Below are 19,315 nucleotides of genomic sequence, written 5' to 3'. Positions count from 1 at the left end.
TATTCACGGCTTGTTTTCGATGATTCGCTTGCTTCTTTCGGCTACTTCCATCCTAGTCGTACGTCGTCTATTCCGGGCTCCCCATCTATCCTGACTGACGCTTCTGATACTTCTAAGGGGCTCTTCTGATTTGCGGTGTTCATGATTTGCTCACACTGGGTAAACGTATCCTAACTCTTACGGGATCGATGCGCTAAAAGTTCACGTGAACGATGCTGCTCTACCACATCGATCACCTTCCTGCAACGGTTACATACTACATCCTGATGAAGAAGATTAACATACTTCCTCCAGCGAGCGTGTCTCCTGCCGCGTGGCATGAATTACAACAAACCCTTCGGGATGCGTGTCCAGCCGAAAGGATCAGTCTGCGACGCTGAGCCTCCCGTGAAATCAGCGAAAAGGAACCACTACCCTGATCGTACCACAAATCTACGTCGCCACAGCTTAGCAACGACGGCGAATAGCTAGCAGAGTGGGCACTCGCTGCTGAAAATACCGGAAAGACGTATGGGAAATCAAGTCAGTTGAGTTTCTCAACTTGAGAAATCGTGTGATTGTAAAAAATTTGTCAATCACGACCGGCGTTATCCTCGTCTAGATGCACGCATCCTATGCACAAACCCTATGCGTGAAGGTGAGTCGGGCTGTTATGTGCCCCCGTGCGATTCACGCATAGAGTGCGTGAGACTGACCATTACGTCTCCAACGATTGGAGACGTAATGGTCAGTCTTGTGACAAGACTCTTGTCCGAGAGATTAAGTGTTTCAGATTCGGCCTGTAGAGGTTGCAGGAATCTGTGTGATTTTGAGTGTGAGTCGGTTCGAGATGTGAAATGGCTAAATAGTCGGTTATGTGGAGCTGTTTGGGAGGAAAACCTCAGTCGTTGGTAGTGTAACTAGTGTCACTTTGTATTCTACCTTGAGGTTTGGGCCAAGTTCGCTACTGCAAAGTAGTTAACCATACCATTGTAACCCAGCACCAACCAAGGGTTTGTAATCGATCAACATGGCGAGCGACATATACATGCTCTGCTACAATCTCGCTCACTTGCGAACGACATGGTATCGTCAAACTCCCGAGAGGGGGTAGCTTAGTTGCTACCTGTATGTAACCATCTCCAAAGTAGTACACCTCTCTACAGGGTCTTCGCTTTCTATGGAATACAGCATGCTATTCAGCATCGGCTATTGCGTCGTCGCCCTGATGATTAGTACCGTTGCATCATCAAGTCCGGAGAATATCACCTGCCAGACTATTTGCGACACCCTCGCTGACTGCTCGTATTCCACTTGTAACACAACTGCTGTCCCTTACTACTGTACTGGTATCTACGTTGGTAGTAATGGTACGGTCGCTTACTCGGATCAAGAACCCGAGTTCTACTCTCAGCATCTACTCTGCCCTTTTGCTCAAACTCTTCTTTCCCACACTCCTCCAGGCATCGCAGATGAGCCCCATCCAGGGTGCCCTGATAAACTCGTAGACGTGGACGTGTTCTGGTGGAGTGAATGGCCCACTCTTCCTAGCAATAGCTATGATGTATATGCTGGTTATTATCAACGTATGTTTCGTCTATTATCGACCAACTGCGTTTACATGCGGGTTAAGAAGCTCATCCTCCGCGTGTTGGATCCACAGTACCCTCCAGCTGAAGGGGTTGACAAAGTGTGGTATCCCAACAATGATGTGACTCAGAGTGCTATGTTTACTGAGCTCTTGATTAAATTGAAAGACACGTCGGTTGAAGAAGTGGAGTTTTTACCTTACGTTTTCGATGAGCATTCACGATCTTCATGGAGGAAATGGTCCGCCAATGGACGACAAGTTATGGCTGGTGTCTATGCTTTTGCCGCAGAGTACAACAAGCATCTTCCTACTGGGGTTAAGATCACTGGAGTTACAGTAGACTACGAGGAACTCAATAGGGATCCTACTGAGTATGCTATGCTCAGCGATCCCACAGGTGAGCGCTTATTTAAAGGTGGTCACACTGATCTTAAATTTGGAATCGCTTTAACTCGAGGGAAAACCGAGGAGATTGTGTCCTTCTCATGGACCGATAACTTTTACTTGGAGATGTACGACTTGGGATACAACTTCTCCCCCTTCCTCCGATATAAAAATCAACCAGTGCAGTTGATACATTTCTTAGCCGAAGATGTGCTAGGACCTAATCTCATTGAGGCCTACAACAAGCATCATGACAAGGTCAATCTTATGTGGTCAATTCAATCTAAGGGCATACCGTGTATGTATCCACTACCGGGACCGAACCTGAGATGTGGAATCAATACGGATTTTGGTCATTGGAACACCTCCGCTTTCAATACGTTTCTAGGAACAGTATTGCCAATTCTAGGAACGATGAATGTCCGTCAAGGCGTTTATCAAATGGATTTCTATCCACTTGACTGGGCTCCGTCTGAACTCAAGGGATGTTATAGTGACGCGTGTCAATGATGATATCAGAAGGAATAGTCTTGGTTCTTTTCGAACGGCTCGTCCGGGTCTTGTCCGCTCGTCGTGAGAAGATATAACAGTGAATTCCTCCACTAAAGTGGCCGCGGATTAGGGTTGGCCCTAGCGATCGTAGCAACTTGCTCGTTCGCCTATTTTCCAGATTTTCTAATGTCAAGTCAATACCATCATTTGTCGAGTTGGTAATGGGACCCTTTATACAATGTAATGTTCTCGGGAATAGGAGCAATGTCCAGGGGTGAGGAAGCACTTTGCGAAGGTCGTTCACATCTGCCCAAAATCGATGCTTTTAGCATCATTTTACATTAACACCAATGCTTTCTACCCTGTCTCGGCATCTTGCTGCTGCTGCTGCTTCCACAGCGGCGTCCGCTCAAGCCGTAATGACGGTGACGCCAGCTGCCGCATCAAGAATTAAAGATCTTATGAAGTAGTGAATGTACATCGTTATCGTTTAGAACTAGCTATTCGTTCGGTTTATTTCGCCTACAGTAGGCACACAGTTGAAACACTGAGCAACTCAGTGCTTCTATCTGATCAGTGATCACACCTATCAGTGATCGACTAAATCTGTTGATATCGCCCGTTCTCATTCAGTAAGAAGCACGACGAGTCGATCATAGGGCTCAGAGTAGGTCTAGCGAAGAAGGGATGCGAAAACATGAGCTACACCATGAACTATGCAAAAGTAAAGCCGCCTCCTTTCTTGGCCTCTTTTGTCATTGCTTCTTCAGGAGATCGGAAAATTAGATGAGGTTGTGGAGAGTGAAGGAGTAAAGGTTGTTGTGGATTCCAATGCTTTGATGTACCTCATAGGTAGTAGGGTCAGCCATCACTCATGCACCTCTCCGCAAGTTCTTAGCATATCCGGTTTTTCGACTCGTGCGCCGTCACCTCAACGAGTACCATGTCGCAGTTCAGGGAAGTATGCTCTTGTGCTCCACATGATATAACCTCGAAGCTTTAGGGTCTAGCTCTTCGTGGTTGGGGAGAAGTCGAAAAGTGGTTAAAATTTTTTCTAAAGATTGTTATTTCATGTGAGGCATGAGAGCATACCTCCCTTGTGTCCATGTGCTTCGCTCATTTGTTGTTCGCAAGATTAGTGATCGAGAGTTCGAGATCGCTGTGAACTCCCCCTGTAGGTACGGAGATGGATTATGTTGACAACGACCTAGCTTCAGAATTTGTGTTCAATAATCCCAACCAGAAGTCCTCCTGCGGCTGCGGCAAGAGTTTCAGTGTATAATATCGACGCATTATATCATACATTGGCAATGTCACATTGCTTTGTTCATACTTGAAAGCTCTGTAGTGATAAAACCAACATACCACATTTTACAATGTCACTGTTACTATTGATTGGGCGCAGTGCTGTGTTTTAGTGAAGGGGGGATCTACGTCTTCGTTCACTGAACAGGGTGGAGTATCCTGCCCTTTACGGCGAAGGGTCGGACCGATTCAGAGGAACCTGCTCCCAAGCCCACCGTCCCGGGCATCTATGGAATTCAATGAATAGCAAGCCGTAGTAGCTCTCACTAGATATGGTGGATCGCAGACTCACTCTGTTCTTTTAATATGCTCTGGCAAGCATGGTCTGGTCACAATGGCCTTATAAGTCGGGAACATGGTACCCTTCAGAGGGCCCAGGGTGATGCTACCCCACGAAGGGCTTGCGTTTCTTTCGCCGTCCTGGGAAAGGGCCCGCCATAGTGCTCTACAAACTAGAAGGTTCTCCTTCGTGCCGCAATGTCTACACGGTTACGCGTTGAATCAGGATCCATTAAGAACGCTTCTTCGAAGTTGATGTCATGAACAGTTCTCCATCCGATCCTGCCTTCCACTGGAGTTCTCCCTGCAAGAATACTATCGCACAACAAGGAATTAGTCATACAAAGACGACATCACTGTCATCGTCTAACACTCAGTACCCGTCCGAAAAGAGCTGTATCCAGTTGTATCTAGCGAGACGTATAAACATCCTCTACAACGCTGATGACGACCACAGTACCGCTTCTTGGTCGGCACGATATCAAAAATATCAGCATCACCAGCACACTTACTCGCATACTGGCGGTCTCCAGGGGCGAAAACGAAAGTTGCCGAAAGGGCCTCCCAAACGCTACTGTTTCCACGAGATTTCACTATCGTCATGCTTCTTAGTATCCCCGCCGTCAACCCCAAACCTCCGTCTAATCTCATCGTCCAACACTCTCCACGACCATTTACTGCCATACAGCCCACCGAAGAGCCCTAGAGGAACCCAACAAGATGTAGAGGGAATTTAAATGCAGGTCCTCTCGGTTGACCAGGCTTCCCAATAAATGACAGTCGACCGTAAGCCGTTTTTCATTCCCCTGCCTCCCTGAAGGGAGACTTTGACCAGCTCAGAGTAGCTCAGAGGACATGTTCAGCATGTCATGCTGAGCTAGGGTTCACCAAAAAGACCTATACACCCAATCGAGTGATCTCCTTTAGTTCTAGTGGGAGGACGGGATATACTGTAATCCATTCAAATTGAAGCCCATTGATATAACCCAACTCCACGTAACCGCCAACTATGAGAACGCAACTACATGATGGAGATCTCAAAACCATTCTAATATTGCACTACATGAAAAATATCACCAGGCCTCTTGCTGTGGTGCGACTCGTCTCCAAGCCGCTGTGCGAAAGAAGGTAGTACTGTCATCGTCGACTAGAGGTCACCACGGGGCTTCACCCAGTTGATCTTGTGCTCCGGAGCCTCCAGGTAGAAGAGTTTCATATCAATACGGTACCTGTATAGAATCGAAAAAATGAATGATATGATATTTTCTCAAACACTCTGCTGGTAGATTGACATATGTAAAGTATTTCTATGTTCAAAACCAAATACCCTGGAGTCTCACTGTCTGTGTTGGACAACAGCCAGGTGGCCGAAATAGCAGCCGAGGATGATTCCGATGAGCCAATCGCGGAAGTAATGACGAGAATAATAGTCGCCCTGCACTCTCTGTCGGAATGAATACCACTTGCCACACCATGTAACCTGACCACTCCGAATAAGGATAAGTCAAAAATTGGGCGTACGTAGTCTTCCTGTTTGATCTCATCGACTGTACGATAGGGCAGTGGGATACGATGGCGGTAGATCTTGAGTGGTTTGGCAAATTTGTAGAACATTTCCTCGTAGTCGTCATACGTCATATCGCCCATGATCAACTGATACAACACGGCAACATCGTATAGAGTGCAGATCGGTAGAAGTACTAGAGGGATCACCTTGTCGGTGTAGGGCTTCAACTCAGGAGTGTCGTCACCCAACTTTTTCAAAAAGGGGAAGTATTGAGGCGGCACGTAGTAAGTGTGACGGATTTGAGTCGCTGAAAACGGCGATACAAAAAGGGCAGTAGTCAGTCGAGGAGACTCACAGACTTCAGGTGGGATGTGAGCTGGAACACCGAACTCGTCTCGAGGGATCTCTTCAAACTCGAAATCAGCCTCGCAATCATAGTTAGGATCATCGAAGTACGTAACGTAATGGTAAGGATAACCTATGTCGATTCGGGTCAATTAGGGATAAGCGAGGAAGGTGACTACCTCCATTATACATGGTGCGCCTCTGTAAAACCGAGCCGAGACCAATAGCGGAGTTCGTCCACTGATGACGGATCAGCCCACGTTGCACATGGCTGAGCACACGAGTGGCCATAGAGAGGTATTTAGATGGATCCACGATCTGCAACGCAACTTCTAAAAACCGACGTGTAACGCGTTGACGATGCTGTAGCGCTCGCCATTATGATCGATTATTTTCGCTAACATTGTTAGATTTTGAGCTAGGACCGTAGCATGTTCTTGCTGGAGTATTAGGCTTGGCCATGGGATTCTAAATACGGTGAGTAATACTAATGGTCGATCACGTCAAATGGATGGTCACGATATAAGCCTCTTGTAAATTACTAAGCGTTTTAGTCAATCTTTTCCACCTTAGAGACGCTCGCTCCCAATACTATCTCGCTAACTTGATTGCACTTTGTACATTATCACTCCTTTGGATTTTGAGGTCGAAACCCATGAGCTGAGCGTGTTAGTTTTCTCTGATCGGTTCGTCACCGAGAATTTCACGTACCGACAGAAGCCGCAGCGTTTGGTTATCATCCGTTGGGCGTCCCTGTAGAGCTTTTGGTGCTGATTGTTCTCACCTTATCAATTGATGTGCGATGAGGAAGAAATTTCGACATGTTTTGAGCCATTGCGATCCCGTCTTGGCTCGGCCCTGTTTAGGTAGCATACGAGTTGATGCTGATTGGGTGACTTTTCTGACGAGCACTCGTTCTATTGTTTTCTCTCCTCGAGTTACTCACGTTACTCTTCTTTACATGCGGACCATTCAACGAATCGCGAGTCTCCTTGTCTTAGGAGCATCCGCAGCTGCCGATTCTTGTTCGGCGGCATGTTCCTCCACTTCAGGATGTTCCTCCTCCTATTGTACGACTTGGAGCAGTCCGCCTGTTTGTCACAGTCTAGTCAAGATGGCTGACGGCTCTATTTGTTCCACTGACGCTCCTTCTTGCACTGGTGTTCCTCTCCTTTGTTCCGAGTCTTCGATTCCCTCTACCACAACTCGTGAGACTCTTGCGACCACAGAAGTTCCTTCTCCAACTGCTTCTCTTCGTGGTAGCACTACTGGCAGTCCCTTCACGACCAAGCCTACTGTAACTAACAAACCCTCGTCTAGTGTGGACTGCACTGCTGTTTGTGAATCCTTGACGGGTTGCTCCACCTCCTACTGTGCTGACTGGGCGTACCCTGCTGTTTGTCACGGTCTCGGTACTACTGCTGGAGGATCGCCTTGTGTGTTGGGTGACCCTTCCTGTACAGAGACACCTTTGTTTTGTGGTGGTTCTGACACTTCTACTCGAGCTTCCGTACCCACTGATGTGATGACTACAACTACTCGAGTCGTCCCTACTACGTCCCTTCCAACTACTGTTACTACTGGGACCAGCACCACACAACAACCTACAGCGTCTATCGCATCTAACCCTGGTAGCAGTCCACAGTCGGGTTGTCCTGACGTACTGCCCGAATCTGACGTATTCTGGTGGATCGAGTGGCCCTCTATGGATTCCACAATTGATGACTGGACTACGTACTACCGCCGCATATTCGACCTTCTTACCAATAACTGTGCTTACATGAGAGTGACTAAGCTTATGCTCCGCGTGTTGGATCCTGAATTCCCCTCGGGTTCCGATGCTTCTCATCGCGTGTGGTATCCCAACGGCGATGTTACTCAAAGTGTCATGTACACAGAGTTGCTTTCTAAGCTCGATCAAACGTCTGTGCGTGAGCTGGAGATGATGCCCTATGTGTTCGATGAGCCTTCCCGACAGTCTTGGTTGAAATGGGCTCCTGAAAACGGTGGTCCGATGTCTGGCGCCTACGCGTTCGCCGCCGAGTACAACGAACATCTTACCAGCGTCAAATTCACCGGCTTAACGACAGATTACGAGGAGCTCGAACAATCCACAAGTGATTATGCGCTTCTCACCGATCCTCAAGGCGAATCTGCTTTCAAGGGTGGTCATCTCGAGCTCGACTTCGGCATTGGTCTTGGCTACTACCAATGGTCTAGGTTCCCCCTTTACACATGGACGCAACATTTCTATATGGAAGTTTACGACATCGTCACTCCATTTGGAGGAGTCGATAATACTGATCAGTCCCGGTTCTTGCTCTACAAGGATGATCCGGAGGCTATGGTGAATTACATCGTTAACGAAGTGTTGGACGCTAACACCAAAGCGGCCTTTTCGGAATACAGCGAGCGAGCCCATCTTATGTGGTCTATACAGTCTATGGGTCTTCCTTGTCAGTACCCTCTGAATAACGGTAACTGCGGAGATAACCACGAGTTTGGTGAGTGGTCATCCCAAGCTTTCAATCAGTTCTTGCAGCTAATCTTGCCCGCTTTGGGTACAGGACAGCAGCAAGGGGTTTACCAAATTGACTATCTTCCTTATCAGATGATGCCTGTGAACATGCGTACATGTCATAGTTTCGGCTGTGACCAGTAATTTTGACTACATTCCGCTATAGTTGCTACCACTGTTACTACTGCTATGCGGGGTCGGTCGCCCCTCCCTTTGGTTTATAGAATGACGAGGTGTCCTGTGGGCACTTCAATATTCCTTCCCTACCATTTACGTGCAGGTTCACCGCAATGTGAACAGAAATATTTGACAATTGTCTTCATTCTTAAGAATCTGCTCGTCTCTGCTGTCTTGTTGCTCTTTGAGTGCCGAGCAGCGTTACCATGTCTTGTGAATACTCTTTTCCCACGTCTTATTCCAATGCTGATCCCAGTGCGGAGCAGTCTTCCTTCCATCATCACCAAGCTCTGTGTCTAGTTGTAAGAACAACATCGATGCTCGAGTGACTTCGGCGGCCTGGATCGCAAAACGCTCTCCAAACTTGGGTTGGAGGGAATACTCTCGAGGACTAGGTGTTCAACTCGTGCATATTGTACTCGGCATCAATAATAGGCAGTATGGGGTTTTGCGGTTACGACCGAAGATTCGGCTATTTGGGTAACCTAGATCGGGTTGAGCGGGCAATTCATTAATGCGCTGTCTTGACGAGTGGCTGTGACTAACTGGACTCGTTCGATATCACTAAGGTCTTGGGTGGCGGCGGGCCGCAGTCGAATGTTCTTCGCGCGGGATACGAATAGTATTGGACGGGTCGTATTAGCTTATCCCAACGCAATAACCGACTACTAAGAAACATCCCGGAAACATCATTTCTCATTTCTTTCGGACACGTGTGAATTTGCTACCATTTCCTCCTGACTTGCTAGACTTGAGCGACTGATGGACCGCCTCAGACTCTCCAAAGCTGTCGAAACCTTTGAGGATGCGCAGATCTGGTTCGTCGAGCATGCCCAACTTCTGCGCCAGATCTTCAGGAACGCCAGGCACCGCGCTCATACCAGTAGAACGAAGTACGCCGCTGGCGATAGCAATTATCTGTAGGATCAGCGGGAAGGGTTCACCATTATAAAACATCCATCGTGCATTTCTAATTCCACATATGATGTTTTATTGAAACCAACTTGAAGATATCAGGAAACCACGAGCCAGGAGAAGATTACTAGCCCAGCAAGGTTGAAGTGTCGCATCACCTGGCTATTGCGCAACTTCGCCCTGCTGGACTTGAGATGGGCCAAGAGCGAGCTGAACATAGTCTCCGCCTGATGCAGCATCGACGCGTTACTCGATGCCCATCCGCCTGAGGTGGGAGTTCACTATATTAGATGGTCACCAATCGGTACCAGACAATGCGGTTGCAGTTAGATCGTTGGTGTTGAGGAGCCATTGGGGATCCTGTAGGGCTCGAGGTAGGGGCTTGAGCGGGATGGAGTGGCGAGTGAGGTCGGATACAAAACTGCTCTCTTCTCTAACAGAGGGAACTCCATCACTGGTCGGAAAGGAAAGCCCTACTCTGGTAATAGGAGGACTGCCATGCCCTCCTTCCCAGCCCGAGCAGTACGGCCGACTCGGTGCACATAGGAGTCTACATGACTTGGAGCCATGACCTGTAAGCAACGCTACAACAGTGCTGCTGGCGTAACGGTAAGGACCTGTATAACAGAAGAGACGTCCGAGTAGTCCATGCCCCGACTAGAAACATCACTAGTGAACATAATGGCCGACTCAGAGGTCTGGAACTGGGCCGATGCCAGGGTCCCTATTGTGGCAACATCAGTCAATGCTCCCACCGAGGCTGCTATCACATACGCTCGTTTTGATTCCTTTTCTTGTGCATCTCAATGACCGGCATGCGGAATTGACGGTTGAATAGGGTCGAGAAGAATGCGGTCATGCGTGCAGTAGGGAAGAAGACCATTATCTTATGGTCATAGGGAGCCTTCCTGAAAAAAAAACATAGTACTTCCGACTGTGAGCGGCCGTGACCTATCTTAGCGACATTCCCCCCGCACGTACGTGATCTCATCCTGAAGAATGTTATGGAGAGCTGTGACGATCCTGTGAGCCGGGCAGGTAACGTAGAACTGTTTATCGTTCATCGACTCGGGAGTGGCCACCACTTCCATGGTGTCTGCCTGGCCGTGTGAAGAGGAGGCGTCACCTATACAGTCCACAAAGGCGTACCTACAATACAAAAGCTGGCCGGGACGATGACAGAGAAACAGGCGCTTGTCAGTCACAGTCAAAGGCGAGTCGAGTAGCCATCATTGCTAAACAGCAGCACTGGCGGTGGCCTACCCTCGATGGCACCAACTCTGAGCCTTCCCAAGAAGGACTTCCGGTATGGTAGCCGAGCATAGGATTGTCCGACGGCTCCGAGGCATCACCCCATCCACAATGTCCAATGTGTCGGCGAAACTGAGCTCGAGGAGACGATCCGCTTCGTCCAGGACCAGCCACTGCCACAGGGATGAGTTGCCACACGACCACGGTCAGCAGTACTCACCTCAAGCTTCTCGAAAAGTGTATGGAACATGAAAGTACCTTCTATATGGTCCCCTATCCTACCCGGCGTACCGACGATTATCTTAGGTCGTCGCTTTCGAAGCGTCTAATAGTCCATCCAGTTCAAGGGCATGCAGAGTGTGTGACCAACCTCAAGGTCGTGCCGTCTCGGTACTCCCCCAACCAGTGCTACTGCCGACAACTCCCTATCGTGATGAACCAATAGCCGATCCAACTCTGTACATGTCTGCAGCCCTAACTCTCGTGTTGGGCACAACTGACACCAGTGTAGGGAGATATGCACATTGTCTACTGAGGTAATTTTTCCAAATTCTCTCCATGTTTTCTGTCCATTTCTTCCCAAATTTGCATGTAAACTCCTATAATCATCGAGGAAACTCTGGAGCTCAATTGAGGAAAGCGGTCATATATTCCAGCACTGACTACACCTCCCAGACTACACAATGACCGGGCGGAGCGTTCCTCTCCCTCCTACTATCAAGGCCGAGACCCCTCCATGTGACTTCCAGTTAGGTGTGTTCACTATTGCCTCTACGATGGGCAGGAGGAAGGTCAAGGTCTTCCCTGTACCAGTCCTGTAGCATTGCAATCAGCATCCGGGCAGTATTGAAACTCTTTGTTCACCTTGCCTTTATGAGCACGTCGCAGTCATCCATCATAAGCTTCGGCAATGACCGTCTCTGAGTTGCTGTGAGAGTGTCTAGTTTCATCACCTATACGACGACCCATGCTATCCTATGGCAAGCCCGAACCCTACCTCTGCAATACCCCTAGCGGTATTGCTCGTCAAATTAAGGTCTGTGAACCTCGTCGGTGCCAACGTTGTCGTGGTCCTGTCTTTCATTACAGCTGCCTCGGTATGCAGCCATCGACATGCATAACGTGCAGTGGGCGTTCGTACAACAAGCCTTGTGCAGCTGGCAAGGCGACACTGCATCGCACAAGGGAATGACAACTGCTGACGAGAAAGCCTCACTCGATGGGTAAACTCAACTCGCATGAACTGAGCAATGCAAAAAACTTTACGAAGATATTCATTGTATTCCAAACCACTAGCTACGACGACGACACCGTCGCCCCCGTGCTCGATGAGAGCTTCCACAGTCGTCTAGCCTCGGCTACCGAATGCACCATGTTACTGATGTAGTTGACCCATCGAGCCTAAGTACATAGTATAGATAACGCAACGCTACCATCCACTACCTGGAGGAGGCCCTTCACTACTGCCTTCTGCTGGCTCGTTTCGAGCTCTATGAAGTCCTCTGGGAAGTCAGGATCGCTGCCACCCAAGGAACTTGTATTCACATCACAGGGGGATCGACTCACTCGGGTGTACAGTATTTCCTCTGCCTTTGCTTGTATGCCAATCGTTCGGCAGCGAGAGCCTTTGATTCCTTCCTGGACAGATGATCAATGCTGGGCGAGCACGCCGGCGGGTAGTGATTGGAAGCGAACTGAAAGGACTGCTGCTGCTGCTGCTGCTGCCAACTCCAAGACTAATTTGACATATTCCCCACCCATTCGAGCTCAGCTATTCGCCTAGCGAAGCTGACGGGGATCTTGAGGGCCGCTGCAATGACTGTAGGGTCCCGACGTTGGTCCTCAGGTAGAGGGTCGGGGAAGACCTTGAAGCACAATGCTAGAGTGACTACCTCCCTGAGGCTTTGCATGCCTACATAGAGAACCATACGGATCCGGACAGCAGCAATACTCACCCGGGCTGGGATCCTCAAATGTGATCTCATCTATATCATTGGCCGAAATAGCTGCTGCGGCTATGTGATGGTAGAGCATACCTCCATATCCCTACGGACGATTCGCCATCGTCGCAAGATCGATCCACCACCACCACGACTGTTCTCACCTTTTTCTGTTGACTCGGTATAGTGAGGAACTGGGCTACCCTTATACGCCTCTTACCGTCCCCAACAAGGGAAGGGAAGCTGTAGACAGAAGCACAGCTCTTCATTTGTTGCGTTGTAACATCGCGCAGGAGATACAACGTCCATCTGAGGCATAGATAAGAATTCTCACGATACTATCTTGAGACCGACCTGCCGCCGATAATGCATCCCGATTGCTGTTGCTCCTGGCCTCCACCAGCTTCTGTGCAGGGAGGCAAGTCGACAGTACCGCTGGCGTCAATGAACCAGAGCATGAGCCATTCTACTCGTCGCCAGAAACCATATAGAGAGTCCGGTAACTACAGTAGTAATGACGTACTAATAACAAGGTGAGCAGTCCCTGCTACGGTTATGAGTTCGAGGAATGATGGTATGGCAGGGTCGAGCATTGCTGAACACAAGGAGCTGTCCTTGAGCTTCTTCAGCAAGCCACTATCTCTGCCATTGATGCCCAGTTGGAAGGCCTCACACCCACCGTAGAAAGGCTTCAGTGACTGATACAGGAGTCTCCGCACTGTCGATCATCAGGCTGGGACTCTTACCAAAGGAGAGAAGCGCGCCGTGTGCATGCGTGCAAGGATAGTATCACAATGACGCTTGTAGGCAGCCTTCATGAGCTTATCGTTTGGCAACTAATTGAGCCTCCTGTTACTCTGACTAATGAGAAGCCGCCGACCTTAGGATGTTCGAATCTTATCCCGACGCTGACATCGCGAGTGTCGACGTCAATACGGATAACGAAAGGAGTGAGGGTCTTCAACCATACGAACGACTCCGTCTCATCGAATGATTGATGCGCCTGAGAGAAGAAGCCTTTCCCATATAGACACTCAAGTTGAGGTTCACGTAGGCAGGAGGGATGCCTTCCTCAGCATCGTCGAAGTAGAAACGCATCACGTCGACCACTTCCAGCTCGCATACCTGCCATAATCCCATCTCGAGTGCTGACAGCAGTGACGGCCATGACCTCACTACCTCAGTGCTGACCTCAGCCTCGCCAACATCCTTCCTCAATATCTCTCCAACGACTCTCCTCTTGTTAGCTGCCGGGCTAGGACCAGTGACTCTCTGCTTCTTGGTCGGGGCTAGCATGCTCGTGGACACCAACGACCCAAACTAACAGTGTGGCCATTGTCGATCGCTTCAAACCGACGAATGAATAAAATTCAGCGAGAAAGTCCTTCCATTGCGAGTATTATCAATCACGCCTCCGAAAATCTTCAGCTTTAGAAGTCTAGTACTGGTCATTTGCAGATTCAGCATGAGAAACTTCAAGCCCCGGCCAGTGGGTGCCATTGAAGCGATCATTGGCAATAGTCATTTTTAGCTGGGCTCGGGAGGTTCCTCACTAATTATAGAACTTCACGCACGAATCCGGGTAGAAGTGTACAGAAACCAACAAGAATTCTGCAAAATTTCCTCGGAGTTGTCATATTGTCTTCAGCACATGTAGTTGACAATGTGCATATTTTCCCACACTGTATTGTGAAGACTACGACACGACAACGTATGAAAAGATCATCAGAAACCATTCTACCAGCAATGATAATGCCAGCATCAGAAACAGCCATCATGTCACTCATTGAGAACACAGTTGAAGGCAATAATACGACGGATTGAATTGTGGGCGAAGAGGGGTACCGTATTCGGCGTCAATCGAAAAAGAAGGCAGACTCTCGGACCCTATCCAATTGGAGATTTCCTCGTCCTGGCAACTCCGGCAAGAGGAAAGAGTTCACTCCAAGCATGATGCTAAGGTCACGATACAGGTTATCCAATATAGGCTCATTATGCAGCTTGACGAACATATCTCTAATTATGGTATTCAACTCATCAACATCACAAGCATGTGTCCAATAGCTGTCATGGACAGCTGCAAAGGCCAAGCCATGTTTTGCAGACTCCTCCGCTGTAAGAAGCATATGAGTACCATCAAGACTATGGATAAAGTTAGGAGGGAAACCCATCCGTTGCTTCGTCTTCGACACCGGCATATCATCCGATTCGACGTTGACCTAAGTCGGACAGGTTTACTCAACACCCCGAAGTGCCCTCCTACCTTCACATAGCGCTGCATGGCACCGTTCAACCCTGCCATAGCAGAGGTCTGCAAAGAGACATCCACCGATGCCTGGGCCCTGTAGGGCTGCCGACAGGGCATTCCCAACACTGGGGTCGACCAACACACAGGCAATCCATGGGCTGTGAGCACCCGAGATGCAACATCGAACCACTTCTTGATCTTCATTGCTTGTTCGAAGACCTCATCAATAGACGTCAAGACCAGTTGACTCAAATACTTGGCCATTTGCATCAGCTCCTCAGAGTCGAGAGTGTCCCCGACCAAATCCTCCAATTGCTTTTTCACCTGGTCTCGAGCACCTGGAGGTAGTAGCAATGCAACCCCTACCAGAAGCCGCCAGGCTACTACCCAAGCTGGTGACGCCATAACAGATCGTCATAACCGTCTGTTTCACAACCTTTCTTTTGAGCACCCCCAACTCAATTGCTTGCCGTGCCAAAGCATGGCCCTGATCAGCATGCCGCTCCACCTTGCCCTTCACGATGTCCAACACAATCATATACACATCTTGAACCTAAGCCTATTACCATCACAACAACCGTACCACACTTCGGCTACCTCAGCGTTGGGTAGAATATTCACTGCCGTAGCTCCCCATTCGTCCCTTCCTAGAGCGGCGTAATGCTGTAGACCATTACATGAGCCATCCTGATGCACCGAGATGCCCGTCGAATACTCCTCAGGGCCTCCAGGGTGCCTCAACGCCTCAGCCACCTACACCGACCATGCGCGACGATGCCGCCCTCCGCCTCACTTCGAATATGACGGCCAAGGCTTGCCATGGGTCATCAGCCTCCAACCAGAACTCCGCGTTGCCCAATGGGTCTGCTGCCGAGACCAGAATACTCTCCGTCTGCCTATCAGTCCAGTCCACGCGATCCTACCAGCATCATGATGATGGCTGCTCACCGGCCTACCTACTGCTACTAGGGCCTCACCTGCAATTTGAGTTTATCATGACCAAACAGGTTAGCCAAATGCAATCTAAGCCACCACCACCCGCGCTCTCCAAGACGCTTCTTCTCGCTGTAACAACATGGACTATACCAACCTCTGTCTTATGAACCTCACTTGAACATGAGCAGACCACGGCAGAGGTCATCCCCTTGGTGCTGTAGATGAGGAGGCAATGGGTAGCATCGTCCACGGAAGTCCAGGTTGTGCGGGAAGTATCTAACCCACGCCCAAGTCAATACTCCGTGGCTCACTACGTTATCCCCGACTCCTATAGAGCCATACTTACAGTCCAGTAGACACGTTGCGGAAAGCTCTCGCGCTCTTGAGCTTGAGGAGAAAGGTTGGCCGCACCGAGGCCAGCTTCTCATTATCCTTATACGCCTTCATGACAGCTAGCTTGGCCGATTTCATCGCCTTTTCAGTCAGGCCCTCCTTCTCCCCTGGCAGGTTTGGTATGTCCAGGTCAGCTCTAGGAGGTATGTCTCCAATCCTGAGATCCTGCCGCCATACTTCTTCCACTACGTCCAAGACCTGCAGTAACCACTGTAACCAGAGTACTGGAGGAGCTACTAAAATAAAGTAGTCCTTATCACATTCCAAAGCCACAATAGTTGCACACGTTACACGCATTTCTACACTAAAAATGACACTAATAAGTCAGCTAGTAATCGATCCCTATCATTGGCCTCATCTTCCCAACCTAAGCACGACGGTCAAGCCTTCGAAGTTCATGCTCTCATTCCGCATCGAGAATACTGGCATCACCTTCTCGTTGATCTTAAAAGGTGTCGAACCGAGGTAGTCCAGGATGCGTTGGACTCTGGTAAGATCGACATGCCTTATATCCCGAGACGTTATCCTACTTCCTGACAATGTGAGACAATCCAGCGGAGCGATGCGAAAATTCATCACCTGTGAAGCGAATAAACGGTGTTCTATGTGTGAGATATCCTCCCTCCCAGAACCCCTGCCATGGGTTAGGCTTGCACACTAACGGCTGTAGTTTAGTCGCTAGTAAGTGGGCTGGCGATCCCTCTAGACGACTTGACGAGCTCGACGATCCATTACCCTGATTTAATCGGGTAGTATTGAAACATTTGTTCGCTCCCCTCAGCTGAGATCAGAAGTTTCCTCACTGATTCGTATGTATGTATATTCGACTTCGGGCAGAAGTATACAGAAGCCAACAGGAATTTCCCAAAATTTCCATATTGTCATCGACACATGTGGTTGACCATATGCATATTTTCCCACACTGGACTCAGTGATTCGGTCATCCACAGGAGCATGCCTGTCAGCCGCACCCTACCGTTCGTAATAGCGCATCAGCTGCCACCTTCCTAAGACACAGCTCTCCCTGTATCTTGCTCTGTCGCCGTACCAGACGATGCCGGAATGCTCGCATGAGCACCTTCAAGAGGCCAACACCAATACTCGCTTTCCTCCCCAAACCATGACCAGGCCGCTCACCTTGCTATGGTCCCCTCCAGCATGCTTACTCTTGTAGATGCTATAACGCTGATTCACCCTCGTTGGACACGGCAAGAAGCCAAACGCCCGGGATGGGTTCTCCGACACGTCAGTGATCCCCGTAGGCAGGACCGGCATTGTAGTCGAAGAGCTCTCTTCAGCCTGGAGAGGCACGTCCTACAGCAGACATGCATGCATACAGCTTGGCGGCGCTAGTGGATAGGAGATCCTCTTCAACTCCATACACGACTTACCATAAACTCTGAGAAACCATCATAGTCCTCCTCCTCCTCTTCTTGACCATCTTGCTCATCCTCAACGACCGTTATACTGTTGAAGGATTGGTCCGCCGAAAACGCTGCTGTTGCTGATTCTGCCTCTGTGGATGACCCATGCCTCACCGCAGTCTGCCGGATAAATCACTGACGTCAACCACAGAACTTACTTTGTCCATGCGTGCTTCCTCACTGAGCTCCATCTTACATGCATGGTAATCACCATGAACGAACGCCTCGGCCATTAGAGACCGCACTAATACCACTCCTACCCGAACCTACTTACAAAAAATATCAAAGCTACTGTCTAGAAGCGGTCTAATTGACCTTCTCTATAGTATCCCAGTCCTGGTCGGCTCCCAACTTGGATTCCATCATCCTCTGCAGTTGCCGTGTTTGACTAGGGACGGTCTTGCCACTAGCCAATGCCGCCTCATTACTCGCCTCTAGTAGCCTCTTCATACGGAGTTCTGAAATTGCATTAGACATGCTGAACGACAGTTCGCTGAACATGGTGGTGATAGACATAACAGACGAACTAATCTTCTTCACATCACTCTTACTCCCATGTAGGTTTTCCAATCGCCGACGATTGAGCTCAAAGTTAACTTGTGCGCCGACCTGGGAGCAGACGTTGGTGATCGAACAGGAGTACACGCGTGCAGGCAACTCCTCCACCTTCCCCGCTCGAGCATTCCAGTGCCTATTATAACAACACTCATGATGATCACATCACCAGAGTTAGAAAGTCTACCGTAGTGTCTCTGTAGCACGATCATGCGCGTCTTGCACGAGCCCATCGGAGCCACGAGGGGCAGCAAACGGGTGACGACCACTATTTGGGGTACACAGCATAGTAAGGACGTTACGAACAGTGACGACCGATATCAGGTTAATCTCTTCTGAGCTCAGCGTTGACAAGAATGGATGAAGATCTCTCGATTTCTCCAGTCTATTAGCCAAGAGTCGACACCACGACATCCACACTGACTTGTCCGTCAGGGAATCCGTCGCCTTCCCTTGCTTACTCAGCTGGTTGACATACTCCTCATATTCAGCCAGGGCCTGTCTAGTATTCTCATACTCTATCACAGCCTGACGTCTTCTCAACACACGCTCATACGAGTCGGCATAGCCCGGTTCGACTCGTACACAGTATTGGGCCCCTTCACCGTAAAGGAGGTCTCTGACACCTCGCAGCCAAACCGCTGCATCTGGATCGTCAGTTGACATGGGCGGCAGACCCTCTACCAGCAACTGACCATCGTCGTTCGGCTCCGCTAAAATGTCCTCGAAAAGTATACCATTTTTACTCAGAAAATCGTCAGCTTTCAGTATTGACTCTGTTAACTTCAAAACGTCGACTTCCCCGGGATCGTCCAACACCGGAAGAGCCCGGCCAGATTTCAACTCGAGCATCGCTGCGAACTGGTCGCGGCTGTCCAGCAGATCCTCCAATGCTGCTGAGACAACCTCAGGCACTTGCGGCTTGTAAGCTCGCATGGACAGCGTTCGTCTCGCGAAGATAACCACTGAGCCTCGTGCTGCCGACAGAAGGGTGTTGGAAAGAGGTATGTGAGCTATAAGAGGCATTAGTATACTCAAAGATGCATAAAACGGGAAGGAACTAGGGTGATGCATAA

The 19,315-nt window shown here is 49.3% G+C and overlaps 6 protein-coding genes across 6 annotated transcripts; 3 read left to right on the top strand and 3 right to left on the bottom strand.

Moving 5' to 3' along the window:
- Positions 1-1,600: 1,600 nt before the first annotated feature.
- Positions 1,601-2,363, top strand: Pmar_PMAR023712 (hypothetical protein; the record flags this gene model as incomplete). The annotated part of the gene is made up of 2 exons (XM_002785941.1): positions 1,601-2,212; positions 2,343-2,363. 2 exons carry the CDS (start codon positions 1,601-1,603, stop codon positions 2,361-2,363), a joined length of 633 nt encoding a protein of 210 aa, XP_002785987.1.
- A 433-nt stretch (positions 2,364-2,796) lies between these two features.
- On the top strand, positions 2,797-3,728 carry Pmar_PMAR023711 (iron-sulfur cluster assembly protein, putative; the record flags this gene model as incomplete). The annotated part of the gene is made up of 4 exons (XM_002785940.1): positions 2,797-2,912; positions 3,080-3,170; positions 3,217-3,298; positions 3,625-3,728. The coding sequence occupies 4 exons, from the start codon at positions 2,797-2,799 to the stop codon at positions 3,726-3,728; spliced, it is 393 nt and encodes a 130-aa protein (XP_002785986.1).
- A 1,339-nt stretch (positions 3,729-5,067) lies between these two features.
- Pmar_PMAR023710 (conserved hypothetical protein) lies at positions 5,068-6,205 on the bottom strand. The gene is made up of 6 exons (XM_002785939.1): positions 6,062-6,205; positions 5,893-6,015; positions 5,744-5,844; positions 5,552-5,683; positions 5,371-5,510; positions 5,068-5,259 (listed from the first exon to the last, which is right to left on the bottom strand). Exons 1-6 carry the CDS (start codon positions 6,171-6,173, stop codon positions 5,178-5,180), a joined length of 690 nt encoding a protein of 229 aa, XP_002785985.1. The 5' UTR covers positions 6,174-6,205; the 3' UTR covers positions 5,068-5,177.
- Positions 6,206-6,996: 791 nt separating this feature from the next.
- Pmar_PMAR023709 (conserved hypothetical protein) lies at positions 6,997-8,544 on the top strand (the record flags this gene model as incomplete). Its single annotated transcript, XM_002785938.1, has 1 exon — positions 6,997-8,544. The coding sequence occupies one exon, from the start codon at positions 6,997-6,999 to the stop codon at positions 8,542-8,544; it is 1,548 nt and encodes a 515-aa protein (XP_002785984.1).
- A 729-nt stretch (positions 8,545-9,273) lies between these two features.
- Positions 9,274-13,979, bottom strand: Pmar_PMAR023708 (DEAD box ATP-dependent RNA helicase, putative; the record flags this gene model as incomplete). The annotated part of the gene is made up of 25 exons (XM_002785937.1): positions 9,274-9,495; positions 9,651-9,757; positions 9,801-9,925; positions 9,970-10,064; positions 10,110-10,216; positions 10,267-10,400; positions 10,474-10,641; positions 10,756-10,916; positions 10,964-11,068; positions 11,114-11,239; positions 11,459-11,558; positions 11,608-11,696; positions 11,741-11,900; positions 12,044-12,144; positions 12,187-12,262; positions 12,310-12,437; positions 12,501-12,655; positions 12,699-12,789; positions 12,848-12,992; positions 13,038-13,186; positions 13,235-13,381; positions 13,430-13,519; positions 13,564-13,686; positions 13,734-13,808; positions 13,863-13,979. The coding sequence occupies 25 exons, from the start codon at positions 13,977-13,979 to the stop codon at positions 9,274-9,276; spliced, it is 3,096 nt and encodes a 1,031-aa protein (XP_002785983.1).
- A 474-nt stretch (positions 13,980-14,453) lies between these two features.
- Pmar_PMAR023707 (conserved hypothetical protein) lies at positions 14,454-19,265 on the bottom strand (the record flags this gene model as incomplete). Its single annotated transcript, XM_002785936.1, has 17 exons — positions 14,454-14,902; positions 14,947-15,269; positions 15,319-15,484; positions 15,529-15,684; positions 15,725-15,850; positions 15,909-15,996; positions 16,042-16,143; positions 16,214-16,458; positions 16,693-16,793; positions 16,840-16,996; positions 17,237-17,338; positions 17,398-17,574; positions 17,652-17,804; positions 17,843-17,950; positions 18,000-18,142; positions 18,236-18,375; positions 18,427-19,265. The coding sequence occupies 17 exons, from the start codon at positions 19,263-19,265 to the stop codon at positions 14,540-14,542; spliced, it is 3,489 nt and encodes a 1,162-aa protein (XP_002785982.1). The 3' UTR covers positions 14,454-14,539.
- Between the last annotated feature and the right edge of the window lie 50 nt (positions 19,266-19,315).

Source organism: Perkinsus marinus, assembly GCF_000006405.1.
Source record: "Perkinsus marinus ATCC 50983 genomic scaffold scf_1104296931952, whole genome shotgun sequence".
NCBI lineage: Eukaryota > Perkinsozoa > Perkinsida > Perkinsidae > Perkinsus > Perkinsus marinus.
Note: the sequence above shows the minus strand (reverse complement) of the source record. Positions and strands in the feature narration are given on the sequence as shown.

What these genes read in the sequence shown, in the direction of transcription:
- Pmar_PMAR023710 (XM_002785939.1), bottom strand. Translation starts at nt 6,173, where the DNA reads ATGGCCACTCGTGTGCTCAGCCATGTGCAACGTGGGCTGATCCGTCAT. An exon ending in TCACATCCCACCTGAAGTCT is followed by an intron (nt 5,845 to 5,892) that starts GTGAGTCTCCTC and finishes CGCCGTTTTCAG; the next exon opens with CGACTCAAATCCGTCACACT. An exon ending in AGATCAAACAGGAAGACTAC is followed by an intron (nt 5,511 to 5,551) that starts GTACGCCCAATT and finishes CGGAGTGGTCAG; the next exon opens with GTTACATGGTGTGGCAAGTG.